At 37.9% G+C, this 13,571-nt stretch overlaps 1 protein-coding gene across 2 annotated transcripts in view; it reads left to right on the top strand.

The window, feature by feature from the left end:
• LOC112051676 (tyrosine-protein phosphatase Lar) overlaps window positions 1–13,571 on the top strand; it is a 75,146-nt gene that overhangs the window by 48,606 nt on the left and 12,969 nt on the right. For both annotated transcript variants that reach the window (XM_052885824.1, XM_052885823.1), the window contains 8 exons: window positions 507–607; window positions 1,507–1,569; window positions 2,402–2,531; window positions 3,895–4,045; window positions 5,857–5,993; window positions 9,055–9,351; window positions 13,037–13,176; window positions 13,250–13,452. In XM_052885824.1, the coding sequence (XP_052741784.1) occupies window positions 507–607; window positions 1,507–1,569; window positions 2,402–2,531; window positions 3,895–4,045; window positions 5,857–5,993; window positions 9,055–9,351; window positions 13,037–13,176; window positions 13,250–13,452 (1,222 nt within the window). The remainder of the gene's footprint in view (window positions 1–506; window positions 608–1,506; window positions 1,570–2,401; window positions 2,532–3,894; window positions 4,046–5,856; window positions 5,994–9,054; window positions 9,352–13,036; window positions 13,177–13,249; window positions 13,453–13,571) is intronic.

Here is a 13,571-nt window from a genome sequence, read left to right as displayed (position 1 = left end):
GTCTTTCATGTAGACAATAAATAATGACATAGAACAAAATATACAAAGCTATTTTTTTTTGTTGGTCGTTTTTGTTTCGTCTCGCTTTATGTCATGGGTCATTATAGATATTATTATTTATATTGTCTAAGCATTTGTTCGGATTTAAAAAGCGATACTAAATTTAGGTTTAATTTTACAATTTACTAATAGTACAGTTAACTCCAAGAAATCACCCACGTTTATTTTCTTCATTCTTAGAAGCCAGAAAATATTTATTGTTAGAAGTAAATTATCTATCTATTTTATACATGTATATAATTTTAAACGTGTGATTTTAAATATTCATAATCTCATCATAATCTGCAAGCAGATGCTTTGTTTAATATCTAAATATACATTGGTTTTTTTTTTTACCTAGATATCAGAATAAATTATGATTAAGACCGTTTCACACCTATGTAGGAACTTTCTTTTGTTTATTTAGTAGTAAAGTGCTCAGTGATTTAAATTTAATTTTCTTTCAGGACCCGGTTCAGCGCCTAGAAATGTTCAAGTTCGTCCATTAAGTTCTAGCACTATGGTGATTCAATGGGATGAACCTGAAACGCCTAACGGACAAGTAACTGTAAGTTCTTTAATTTATGATTTTCAGATAATTGTAGATTTCAAAAGTTTATGAAAATTATTTTAAACGTAAATGTTTTTTCGATAAAACTAATTGTAAATTAAACTAAATTCATTTTCACATCATAAAGACAATTGAATTGAGGAATGTTTAAAAAGGGATGCCCATCGCGAGCAATTGGCATTGCTCGCTAAATCTATGCAAGTTGATTCGTGGCAAAAAGAAAGAAAAGATCCGTACCAACAACCTATTTGCAATGTGCCACAGTGAATATTATTTATCATTTATTTCTTATTACTAAAAAATAACAGATGAGAGTTGGTATATATGTCTAATGCTGGATCTTAGACCAATCATCATCATATCAGCCGGTTGGACGTCCACTGCAGAACGTCGCCATTTGTAAAGACTTTCAAACATCACGACCCAGAGCCGCCTATACAATGAATCCCTGGGACTCGCTTGATGTCGCCACCTAGTGGAAAGTCAACCACTGCGCTTTCTAGTGCGGGGTTGCCACTGCAGCTTGGGAACCCAACGTCCATCGGCTCTTTGATCTAAGTGGCCATTGCCACTTCAGCTTCGCGATTCCGTTGAGATATGTCGGTGACTTTGGTTCTTCTGCAGATCTCCTCATTTCTGATTCGATCACGTAGAGATACTCCAAACATAGCTCGTTCCATCGCCCTCTGTGTGACTCTAAACCTTCTTATGAGGCCCATAGTTAGAGACCAAGTCTCGGAACCATAGGTCATCACTGTCAACATGCACTGCTCGAAGACTTTTGTATATGTTATGTTGTCAGGTCTAGTCTTACACCAAGGACAGATAAAATTAAACTTTAAATAGGCTCGATCATTTAAAAAATATTCTTAGTAAAGTAATTTGTTTTGTTTCAGGGATACAAAATTTATTATACGTCCGATCCATCTCAGTCACTGCAATCGTGGCACTCGCAAATGGTAAGTCGTTATTAGTAATATTAATCTCGAAACGATATAGTTACTCAAGAAACGTACTCGTAAGACTTAAGAAGTATACAAAAAAATGGAGATTTTCAATTGGACGCGTATGTTCTTCTATGTTTGTTACCTCGTAACCTCGTCATTTATTAATCAATTTCGATTTTGTTTTTGTTTAAAAGATATACTTCCAGATTGGTCCTATTTAACTTTCATGAAATTCGGTTTTGTAATTTTGTGTTAAAATCCAAATAACTTAAATAAATGAACGAAATAGCCCATACTGTGGCGTTTATGGTCACTTATGCTAGGACACACGAAAAACAGAGAAATAAATAACAAAAAAATTTAACCGACTTTAAAGATGCATTACTCTAAAAAGCGAAAAATAACATTGATCGGTTTGAAGATCGGTTTTTATTTTGTTTTTTTTTGCCACCGCCTTCAAACCGATCAATAGAAAGGACATCGGTACGATATTATTTTTTATATACTTAAGAAAGAAAGAAAAAACGTTTTTTATTTAATTATGCCACACATCCCATTGCCTTACCTGTAGCACTATGGCAGTGTATAATGCTTAAATCTGGACAAGTGTATGTTTCTCTTATTATAGCTTGGCAAGTTCGTTCGTAACACTCCCGATGGTCCGCGCGGGTCAAGGGCGTGTAGCGATGCATGAAAACCCCACGACGGATGTACTTCATTTCCCCGTACGCACGATTTCACACCCGCGCATTTTCTCCCCGCGTCGCCCGCATGTCATGGGAGTGTCATCAACGAACTTGAACGAATAATAGAATAGGTAATAACTTGCTTGTCCCCACGTCAGATGGACAACAACCACCTGACCACCATCAGCGAGCTGACCCCGCACACCGTGTACACGATACGGGTGCAGGCCTTCACGTCAGTGGGCCCCGGCCCCATATCTGCGCCCGTGCAAGTCAAAACACAACAAGGTTACAACTTACTCTTATAAACAACACATTGCTATTAAAATTTCTCCCACTTATCAACTACTAGAGGACGCCCGCGATTTCGTCAGCGTGGAAATCAATGTAAACTTTCAAGCCCTATTACACCACTTAAAGTGGTGTAATAGGGCTTGAAAGTGTAATAGGGCTTGGGATTCAAAAATTTTTAAAATTCAAACTCTAAGAGTTTAAATTTTAAAAATTTTTGAATCCCATTATATTTCGTATTTTTTTTATGATTTATGAACAAATTTTTAAAACTGCAACTCAAAACAAAAAAACAAACTTTCAACCCCTATTTCACCCCCTTCTTATTTTATTTTCGCAATACAAAGTATCTTTTAACCTTCTCCGTATTATGGTCTTAAACCGCGCCAAGTTTCATTTGAATTCATTCAGTAGTTTCAGCGTGATGCCCGAATTTAGAGCAGCCGCTGACATACAAGTATAACAGTCGTATAATTAAACCAACTGTTATTTTTACATATGCTTAATTATGAGTTAAAGTTAACAAGCTACAGTGTCCTACAAATTGCGTGGTACAGAACTTTTTATTACCTAGTAACCCTGTTAGCTACCAGAACCAAGAGTTTTCGTAGAGTCGAGCGTCTCATCAAGATGAAGCTATTATAATCAATTGTAAATATGCTCTTCGGATCCTGAACCACAACTCTCATCTCATATCGCAAAATATACTAATAAATATAGTGACATATGCTAATCCGCATATATTTTCCAATTGAATCGCCCAACAAATTAATTAGACTCGAGATTCAGTTTCGATTACGTATCTATACTAATATTATAAAGCTGAAGAGTTTGTTTGTTTGATTGTACGCGCTAATCTCAGGAACTACTGGTTCGATTTGAAAAATTCTTTCAGTGTTAGATAGCGCATTTATCGAGGAAGGCTATATATTATCCCTGTATTCCTACGGCAACGGGAACCACGCGGGTGAAACCACGCGTTGTCAGCTAGTAATTTAATAAGTTGTATTCCTTTACCCTACATCCTGTAGTCACAAGTTCAGGACTCTGCTCGGAGTTCTTCTCTCTACCACGCGACGGACCCGGCACCCGCACGGTGAATCCATGGAATGCTAAGATATTCGTCTCATATTATAAAAGTTACAATTGTGTTTTTTATATGATAAAATATCACGTTATTTTCTTTTTATATATTGTTTCTTATACAATAAATCTTCATGCTCATTATTTATTAATTATTATAAAATCTTTTGAATTTTTCATTTATCACTAATATAGTAATAACTAATTCCTTGTTTTGTTAACAAAGCCAAACCTTTATTTTGCAATTGTTACAAATTTATTTATTTGTAAAATTTAGGAGTACCGTCCCAACCATCTAACTTAGTGGCAGTGGAAGCAGGGGAGACGTCGGTCACGCTCAACTGGAAGAGACCAGCGCACGCCGGAGACAATATCGTGTCGTATGAGTTGTACTGGAACGACACGTACGCTAAGGAGCACCACAGAAAGTAAGTTTTCGAGACCTACGAGTACACCAGCGGCGAAGAGTTCATACGGGCCGATTCCCGCTGGGTTACCTTTTAAAAATCCATACATACTTATTAATTTTATTAGAATGATTATTATGTATGGATGTATGAGCCATACCGGAGCTTGTATCATGCGATATGAATTTCCTTTACTTTCGTCAAAGTTCTATTCTTCGCCACTGGAGTGGGCTTTCTACCGTGGGTATGATTCCCTCAACTAGAGAACATATGTGTGACGATGAAGGGTGTTTTTCACCCAGTATCTGGGTGTATATGTACATTATATGTATATAAGTATTAATATAGTATATAGATACATGTTTATATCGGCGCCGATACCTCTCAAGTCACGGAATGTAGACAGAATACAAAATATCATCGTCGATTGCACATAGACGAATATTTTAGAAGTTAATTATAATATTATTAGGAATTCATAGATATTTTGAATAGATTTAATCTTAGACAGGAATGTAATTAGTTAATAATTAATTTATCTGTAGCCAGTTTAATTTAGCCTAGGTTTAAATTAACTGAGAATTCCTTTTGCTCTGAATTTTGATAGTAGTATGAATTCGTAATCTACAAACTAATAAACCAATATGTAGACTACAAACTAATAAACCAATATTAAGGCTTTCTAAGATTTGTTGACCTTTATGACTTTACCAGACTGTACCTACTTTGTTATTGATAAAACCTTTTACCGAACAGGTAGGTTTTCCTCCTAACTTATAACAGTGTGGGAGTTTTCGGGAAAGTAACGAAATGTTAAAAAAGTTATTTGGAGGTTTCTCGTTATAATAACAACGATTAATTAACTGGATAAACTTTTCTAAAGGTTAAAGTAAATACAAGATTTGGATAAACAGAAAAGTTTTACATCGGTTCACCTATAAAGATATTTTATTTTTAATTGGTGTAAATTTTTGGACTTCGTTTTTTTTAATTTTCGTAAACACTATTTTTATAAAAAAGTATCAGTTTGAAATACAAAACTGCTGAGCTTAATTTCCTTCTTTATTTCATTTGTAACAGATATTTATTTATGTATATCAAGCTTATTTATATTTTGATAAGTTCATCATTTGTTAAGATTTGGCACAGATCGGAATCTCTAGCTGTGACCTTGTCTAGAAGATCTAGGAGGAGTTCCTAAAAAGGCATCGATCCATCCGTTTACCAACTCACTCTATTCTAAATAAAATAATATCAATAAAATTAAAATCATAATATTAAATGTATGAAACTTTATTTTATTATACACTTTGTTTACAGGAACTGCTAAACATATGACACACGAGTATAATTTACTCGTAGTTGGTGGTCCAAATAATAAACGAAATAAAAAATAAAAATAAACATGAAAAAATAAAGTCTACTTTGGCCTCAAGTATCTTACTCGTAGCAACAAGTGTAAATGTTAAACCATTATTATAGACGCTTGCTTTTTCGATCCCCGGCTGGGCCGATTGAGTTTTTCTTAATCGTTTTAGATCTGGCTGGTGGAAGGCTTCGGCTGTGGATAGTTACCCTACTGGCAAAGGCATACCGATACGATGGTGTGTAGAATAAGACAGGGGTGTGGATTTTCATCCTCCTCCTAACAATTTAGCCCGCTTTCATCTTAGATTGCATCATCACTTACCCTTATGTGAGATTGTAGTCAAGGACTAACTTTTAAAGAGTTAAAAAAATACATTATTTTAACTACCGCGTACCAGCCCTCATAGGAGAGGGGATATGGCGGGTTGGTTGATTTTTTTAATAATTAATTTTATCTCATACAGGCGGATACCAATAACGGAATCGTACACCCTCAACGGCTTATATCCGAACACCCTGTACTACATCTGGCTGGCGGCGAGGTCTCAGCGCGGCGAAGGAGCCACCACACCCCCTATAGCCGTGCGCACCAAGCAATACGGTATGTCGCACACACGGGTACTGACGTGGCGTGAGTGTGTGCACCTCGGGGACGGACTTTACACGTGTATGCTTACGAATCTGATGCTCAGGGGACTTTAACACTTAAACTGAGAGCATTACAGCTCATTTTACATTAACACAAATCTTAAGGTTTCTAGCATTCTAGCGCTAACCATGGTTGTCTTTCATTAAAAAACAAAATCATTTATTCCAAGTGGTACTGGAATAAAAAGTGGTTTACAAAAGTACTTATTATTATTCATTGCTAGATTTGAATTATTCAAAAATGCCTATACACATATACATAATATGTGTATAGGCACTTTTGATTAATTCAAATCTAGCAATGAATAGCGACAGTTCTCAAAGCCGATTCCACGGATAACAACCTTCAATAATTAGTATTCTTGACTAAACTTGAAAGCAGTAGAGATTATTTACAATCTTTTGAGATTTTATTTATCCCAAAACATCCAAAATATTACAATTTACCACAACGATTTTTAACAATAGGAATAAAATAATTTATCTATACCTATAAATTGCATGATGGGTGCTAAGAAAGGGACGGCTGGTACTTTGGGGCATATAGTCGCCAAGACTACAAATCCGCCACTGTTCACGCAATAGTGGAAAAACCATCGCTTATAAACAAAGTAACTCTTCAAAGGCTCGCGGGGGACACATCCTACAATCAGGATCATGTAGGTACATCCACTTTGAGATGTGTTGATATAAATCATAAGTCAGGGTCTAATATCACTCATTTCTTTTTTAATTTTCGAAATCATTCGCTTTTCTTTAAAAAAAATTGCTATTTAAAGTTAACGATTAAAGAAATATTTCAGGACCAAAGATATATTAAGTGAATTTTCTATGTAATATTATTTTATTATTGTTTTATGGATATTTTTTTTTTATAATACACCTGTCTTGTTAAAATATCTGTATTTTTTTTCATTCTTTCCTTTTTATTTTCTTACTAAGACTTATCTTCGGGGCGTTAAGGTGCAATTTACTTCAATCTTTCATCGATCGTTTTTAATATTTTTTTTATTTAAGGGTTGAATTATCTATTCTGTGATTTTGGCTTACTATATTACTAGTTTCGTTCAAATATTTCAATAGTGGTCGTTATTGAGCTAGGTATTTGTATGCTCAGACTACGTCTACATTTTTTTCATTTTTATACTTTCGATTATTTTTTTACGAATCCATATGCACAAACATCGGCACTCTATAGATTATGCGTGTTATATTAAATACATAATTTGTTAATTGTACCGACATGATGAGTTAGATATCGAGTTGATATAAAGTCTAGGTATTAAACAAAAAAGTACCTCCTGTAAAATGTATAAGCAAGTTAGCAAATAGAGAAAAGAAAGTCGGCTAATTTTTTAAAATAGGTGTATGGCCCAAAATAGTTTGAGAACCTGGCCTTAAAGCAGTAATTCTCCTGGCATCTTCATTGTGGTAGTGTGAAATGCGTTCAGTGTTGATACAATTATTACTTGTTTTAATATTATTTACTACTTTACGTATAGTAATTTTAGTACACCAAGAGTAAAGTCCGTTCCCGACAGCATAGATAAGTTGTGCGAGAGTAAAGTGTGTACCGTTTGTGGGTATCGCCAGGTAAATGAGTACAGTAATATTTCACCATAAGAGCACCTGCCCGGCACGCTGCCAGTAATATACAAGCACACGCACCAAGTTTTATATCACGATAATATGTGTTTTGTTATTGTATACTGAGAATGACAGGGCATTGCGTATCCATCGACGCCAGTATCAACCGTGCACCCTTTGTACTGCGAGTGGTTTGATTTAGAAAACTTTGATGTCTCTCCTAGCTTTACTGATCTGAAAATATGTCATCGTCATCATGATCAGCCGATGGACGTCCACTACCAGACATATATACCAATGTCTGGTAAGGACTTTCACTTGAGCCTCCTGCAGTCGATGGCTCTCTGGAACTCGCCTGATGTCGTCTGTTTACCTTATGGGGTTCGTTTCAACCAACACTGAGCTTATCGTGGGGTTGCCATCCTACACCTTGCCCCGCTGATCGCTACTTCAGCTTTGCGACTCGTTGAGCTATGTCGGTATCTTTGGTTCTTCTACTGATCACTTCATTTCTGATTCGATCACGCAAAGATGCTCCGGGTTTAGTTCGCTCGTTCACCCGTTTAGTGACTCTGAGCCGATAAACGATAAGCGATCTTCCTTAGTTTACGAAGAATATGTAAATATTATTGAAGTATTAAATTTTATGTTTGCCATTAATGTGGAATATATTAAAAGTAGCGAAGTTAAAACCACCAGCTATTTTGCTTATCCTTACAACAGGTAATCGTTTTGCATAAAATTACAAAACTATTCTGCCTACTCTACTTTGATAAATAACAACTAACCGTAAAAGCTTGTAAGTTGTGAAAATTCTGAAACATTTCGTTAGTTCCAACAGGAGATTTATGGAAGATACGACATCGAAGTTTTCTATGGAACTAGACTCGTGATAGGGTGACTGCAACACTCACTATCGATGCGTACGCCGTGCCCGCGTCACTAGTAGCTTTATGTCGTTCGTATGTTATATCCGACGAGGGATCGCCTCGAGTGACATTTTTTTTTTATTTTTACTTTTTATACAACTGCAGCGACACGAACAACATCGAACTTTCCGGACGTTTTATCCGTCCGGACGAATGAACGGGCGACATCCGCTCCGTAAAAATCCGCCCCGTAAAATGCTGTTCGTGCCGTCATAGAACATAATGATCACGGTTTTCTTCCGGCAGGAGAAAGTGTGACGGATGAGACTTAGAGACGTATGGGCGAGCGGATTCTACACACCGAACACTTTGTGCATGCTCGACTTTACTTTGACGAAGATTTTAATTATTACATTTATTATTTTTTGGGCACATTTTTTTTTTTAATTTACTCACTAGCATTCAGTGATTGCATCGGCTAGGTCGGTACTGCAGCGGCCCGAGGGTCGCTCCTCGGCAGAGCCCGCGTTTTTGTGTTTACGTGTTGAGCTTGTTTAGTTCCCGGAGCACCGCCTATGAATGTGACCGCCGCCGCGGTATCTCCCACCGCTATAAGGGTGTCGTGGCAGCCGCCGCCCGCCGAACGGGCGAACGGAAGGATCGCCTACTACAAACTGCTTTGCGTGGAAAGTGGGAGGGGGGACTCGGAGGCGACGGTGGTGAAACTGAACCAGACGAGCTTCGAGCTAGACGAGCTGCGGCGCTGGACGGAGTACCGCATCTGGGTGCTGGCCGGCACCAGCGTCGGCGACGGGCCCGCCTCCTACCCGGTCACTGTCCGCACGCACGAAGACGGTACGTGTCCTGCCAGCGCATTTGTTCACTAACCACCGCAACATACGAATACTTGGTGTTGTTGGAAACAATGTTATCGTTAAAACAATAAATCAAAAAACATGGTTACTAAAGCTACTAAAGACTTGCACCCTCATAAGGTTAATGATTTTTATACCTAGTCTAAATCTAGACAAAAACTTCTTGGAACAAAAAGCATTCGTCAAGACGTTGAACAAAACAAACTCTTTCTATCACATTGTTCCCAATAATATTGAGTCCATTTAGCCCTAACTCATAATTCATAATAAAATAACATCAAATTTTACATAAATTCTCTATGAAGTGTCCACAGATTGTTTTAATTTTTTTGAAATTATCCTCTCAAATAAAAGCCTAAGTTCACTGAAATGGTTCACATTTAACCCAATCGTTTGGGATTGGTATTGGAATCTACCACCTACTTTCAAGATCTAAATCCGTTGACACTTCATTCATTAGTGATCTAACTTCATGATCTAACTTTGATATTATATCTGTTTTACTAAAAGCAATAATTGTTATGTTAAGGTTCAGGATCGCTACTGGAGGTGGTAAAATAATATCTATAAAATCATTCGTACCCTGAGCATATATTATAACTTAAGTATATCTCGTATGTTAATGTCAAGTCAAACACAATTACAAATGATTTTGTAGTTGATTCAGCTTCGGCAGAATGGGTATAATTTAGCGAGTTAATGAATTTACACGAACACTCGTAAGCAATTTCACTCCTTAAAATACTCGCAAATTATTTCCGTTCCCGCCGATTCTCGTCGAAATAATTTTGATATGCAAATGTTTGTTCGCTCTGAATTGGTGGTGGGACCCTTATAATAAATCGCTTTGTTTAGTTAATGAATAAGTTCGTACATACATGAATTTTAAATAGATATTACTACCATGGATACTAATGTAATTTTTTTCTTTTGTTCCTTTCTTATGAGCATATAGCAGGATTCTAATCAAGGAGGTTAATTCTCGTAACCAAATTTTGATATGCTTGCCGATGAACTTTAATGTATTGAACAGTATTGCGTCAGTCGTTTTGTTTCACCCTTTCTGCCGCCGACGCGGCTAGATTGATATTTCCACTCACTTGTCACATGTAATGATTTTTATTTGATGGCGCATCGCATCGATGCCCCGTCCGTTGATCCGCTAAAGATGGCACTCACTGACATGCAAAGTTATATTGCACCTGGTATAGTGTCGACGGCACCGTTATATTGATTTTGACGCACAGTTGTTGAGTATTTAGCCATATACACAATTTTGCATGCTTTATTTAACGACACAGCACTATTTTTCGTTCGATTAATTTCACTGGGCACCTGATAGGTTTGTCTTGCGGAACACAGATATAGATGGAATATTCGAATTTGTGTGAAGTAAGAATAGCACTTATAGGAGCACTCAGCACAACTAGCGACGACACAAGGTGAGAGAGCGAGTGCTAGGCTGAAGATGCGAACGGCGGACCGGCTCAGAGACCAGATGCGACGAGCGATGTACAAGCCGTGGTAGCCAGTCCTAAACATTTAGATAAAGCTGACGCCTGCAGCATACATTTGCGTTCCCAAGTGGTCTCATGCAATTCAAACGGTCGCCTACATTTTATCACACATTTGTCTCAGTTTGCATATACTGTCGGTCTCCTGGCAATACGGCTTTTACATCGCTAAGTAACAAAGAGATTGGCTCGAGTGTCTGAACGGGTCCCCGGTCGCGAAGCCCAACACGCACTACGGCCCGAGCGCCGCATTTGAATACCAATACCGTCCTACACGACACGCGCGCATGCTACTATACTACTCACAACTATTCTCTACTCACTACTATCCCACTTTACTCTTAGCAAAAAGGCAGCGGATTAAACTAACCATGATCCTGAAGATCCGTCCTAAAGTGTTATGTTTTTGGTACCACTCGAAAACAATCCGAGGGATCAGATCCGCCACGCTCTTGCCTTTATATCCCAACTGCTCAGCTCGGTCTAGACTACGCGCTATTTCTACTTCTTTCCCTCTGTCTCTCTATAACTATCTCAATCTAAAGCTACAACTTGTCGCCAGTAGACTTCTCTCTTCCTCTATCTTCTGTATACTCTATCAAACTATCGTCGTGCATGCACACTAGATTATATTGTGACATACAAAATACGCATAACGTACGCTAATGCCTTTGACGAGGAACGAACGGAATCAAGGGAGCGCTACAGGACAGTTCGGCTACAGACTAATATATTAAACCTCTGAATTTATACTAAACAGTTCCATGAAGATATACCCACAGCCAACGGGCAATGACACTGACACCCTCACAAACATCACTGTGGATACCAACACAAGGGGACTACACACACAAGCAGCAGCTGGCGCATAAAGAAAACAAGACAACACTGATGAAGCACACATACATAGACCGGCGCCGTCGCCTTAATCAATACATGTGCGTGTGAGTGAACCGCCTTGCGCCAAGGGACATGAATAAAGATCCTCCACGTGCCTGCCTTCTGCTGCTCACCAGAATGATAAACTTTACATTCCATTCGTACGATGTACGTATTGTATCAAAAGAGGACATAATATCAACTCGAGTCTGTATGCGAGACACATTTCACCTTTATGCTAAATAAATTGTCCCGCACTACAAGTGAGCAGGAAAAGGCCACGCACGATAACGTAGCCGGCGTCGAAGTCCCAAGCGGCTTAACCAGATGCGCCTCCTAAAAAAGAGCTCAAAATACACGAGGATGTGAAATAAGAATAAGCTCTATTTGCCGACAAGCGTTCTACTCGTAATCTCTCACTTAGTAGTTCCGTTCGCCCTGCAATGTTCGCACAATTTGTCTTAAATGTATTTGAATGCGTTTTTCTCTTTTTCTCTCGTCACTGACTTTGTATGGGCCGCTGGTAACCCGTACAGCTCTCAAGAGTGAGTATAAATTACTATAGTGCTTGTATTTATGTGTGTTTGTGCTTGTGCCTACGCTTTGTGTAGTTTGTTCTTCCTAGCACAAAATGATAAAAACCTTTTCAAGACAAACTGCAAGTGATGTTCTCTAAGACGCATGTTTTTGTGTCTTGAATAATTACTTTGTTAAGATTTGGTGTATCCGTTTACTAATGTATGACATCAGATCTTTTTTTCTAAATGTGAACCCTTGCAGAATGTAATAACAAGAAAACTATGTTTAGATATAGTCCTAACGCTGCTTCTGGATTACTGTTATAGATGACTTACTAAATGTTAACTCTTTGTAATGCTTGACGATTTTAGTTGATCTTAACGATGTGGATTGAAAGGTAATGGATTTTAATTGGTTATGGTGATGTGAAAGGGCGTAAAAGTTAAGTTGATTCAGTGTGTGTTGGTATTCAAATGCCCGATCGAGATGCTGAGCGGCGGACTGTCGCGACCGAAATACTCTATCAGCATATACGACGGGACTACCGACCGCACTTCGTAAACATTTATTTTTCGATAAAATTTCCGCAACGCTTACCGATAAGCCGTCGAAGCTTTTTTCCAATTTAGTCCCTAAACACTTAAGCTTAAGGTAGATTTCTAGCACGCTCCCTTAGATGCTGATAGGGCATTTAGGTCTGTGCAATACGAGGTCAGTCTTAGGTTTTCTAAAATGTTCTTTGTGTGATCACAGTGCCCGGAGAACCACAAGACGTAAAAGTTAACGCGATCAACTCGACGTCGATCCATGTCACGTGGAAGCCACCGCAGGAGAAGGAGAAAAATGGTATTATCAGGGGGTACCATGTTCATGTTCAGGAACTCAGAGAAGAGGTGAGCAATATTGTTTTAATTTTGTTATGGCAATTTTTAAACTGCAAACTATTTATTTCTCCAAATTTTATAGGGAAAAGGTTTTCTCAATGACCCGATGCGCTTCAACGTGATGGACGACACGACGCTTGAGTTAAACATATCTGGCTTGCAACCGGACACTCGGTATAGCGTGCAAGTGGCGGCTCTCACAAGGAAAGGTGACGGTGATCGTAGCCCGCCTACAACTGTTAAAACGCCGGGTGGTGTGCCAAACCGGCCCACTGTTACTTTAAAGTGAGTATAAATTATAACACTAATTAAAATTAATAATTCTAATTTAAATTTTAAAGTAATAGTTGAGAAATAAAAAAATTGTAGATAACAATATATGAATGAAATCACGCAAGTTTTAA

This window comes from Bicyclus anynana, chromosome 15 (assembly GCF_947172395.1).
Source record: "Bicyclus anynana chromosome 15, ilBicAnyn1.1, whole genome shotgun sequence".
Lineage (NCBI taxonomy): Eukaryota > Metazoa > Arthropoda > Insecta > Lepidoptera > Nymphalidae > Bicyclus > Bicyclus anynana.
Note: the sequence above shows the minus strand (reverse complement) of the source record. Positions and strands in the feature narration are given on the sequence as shown.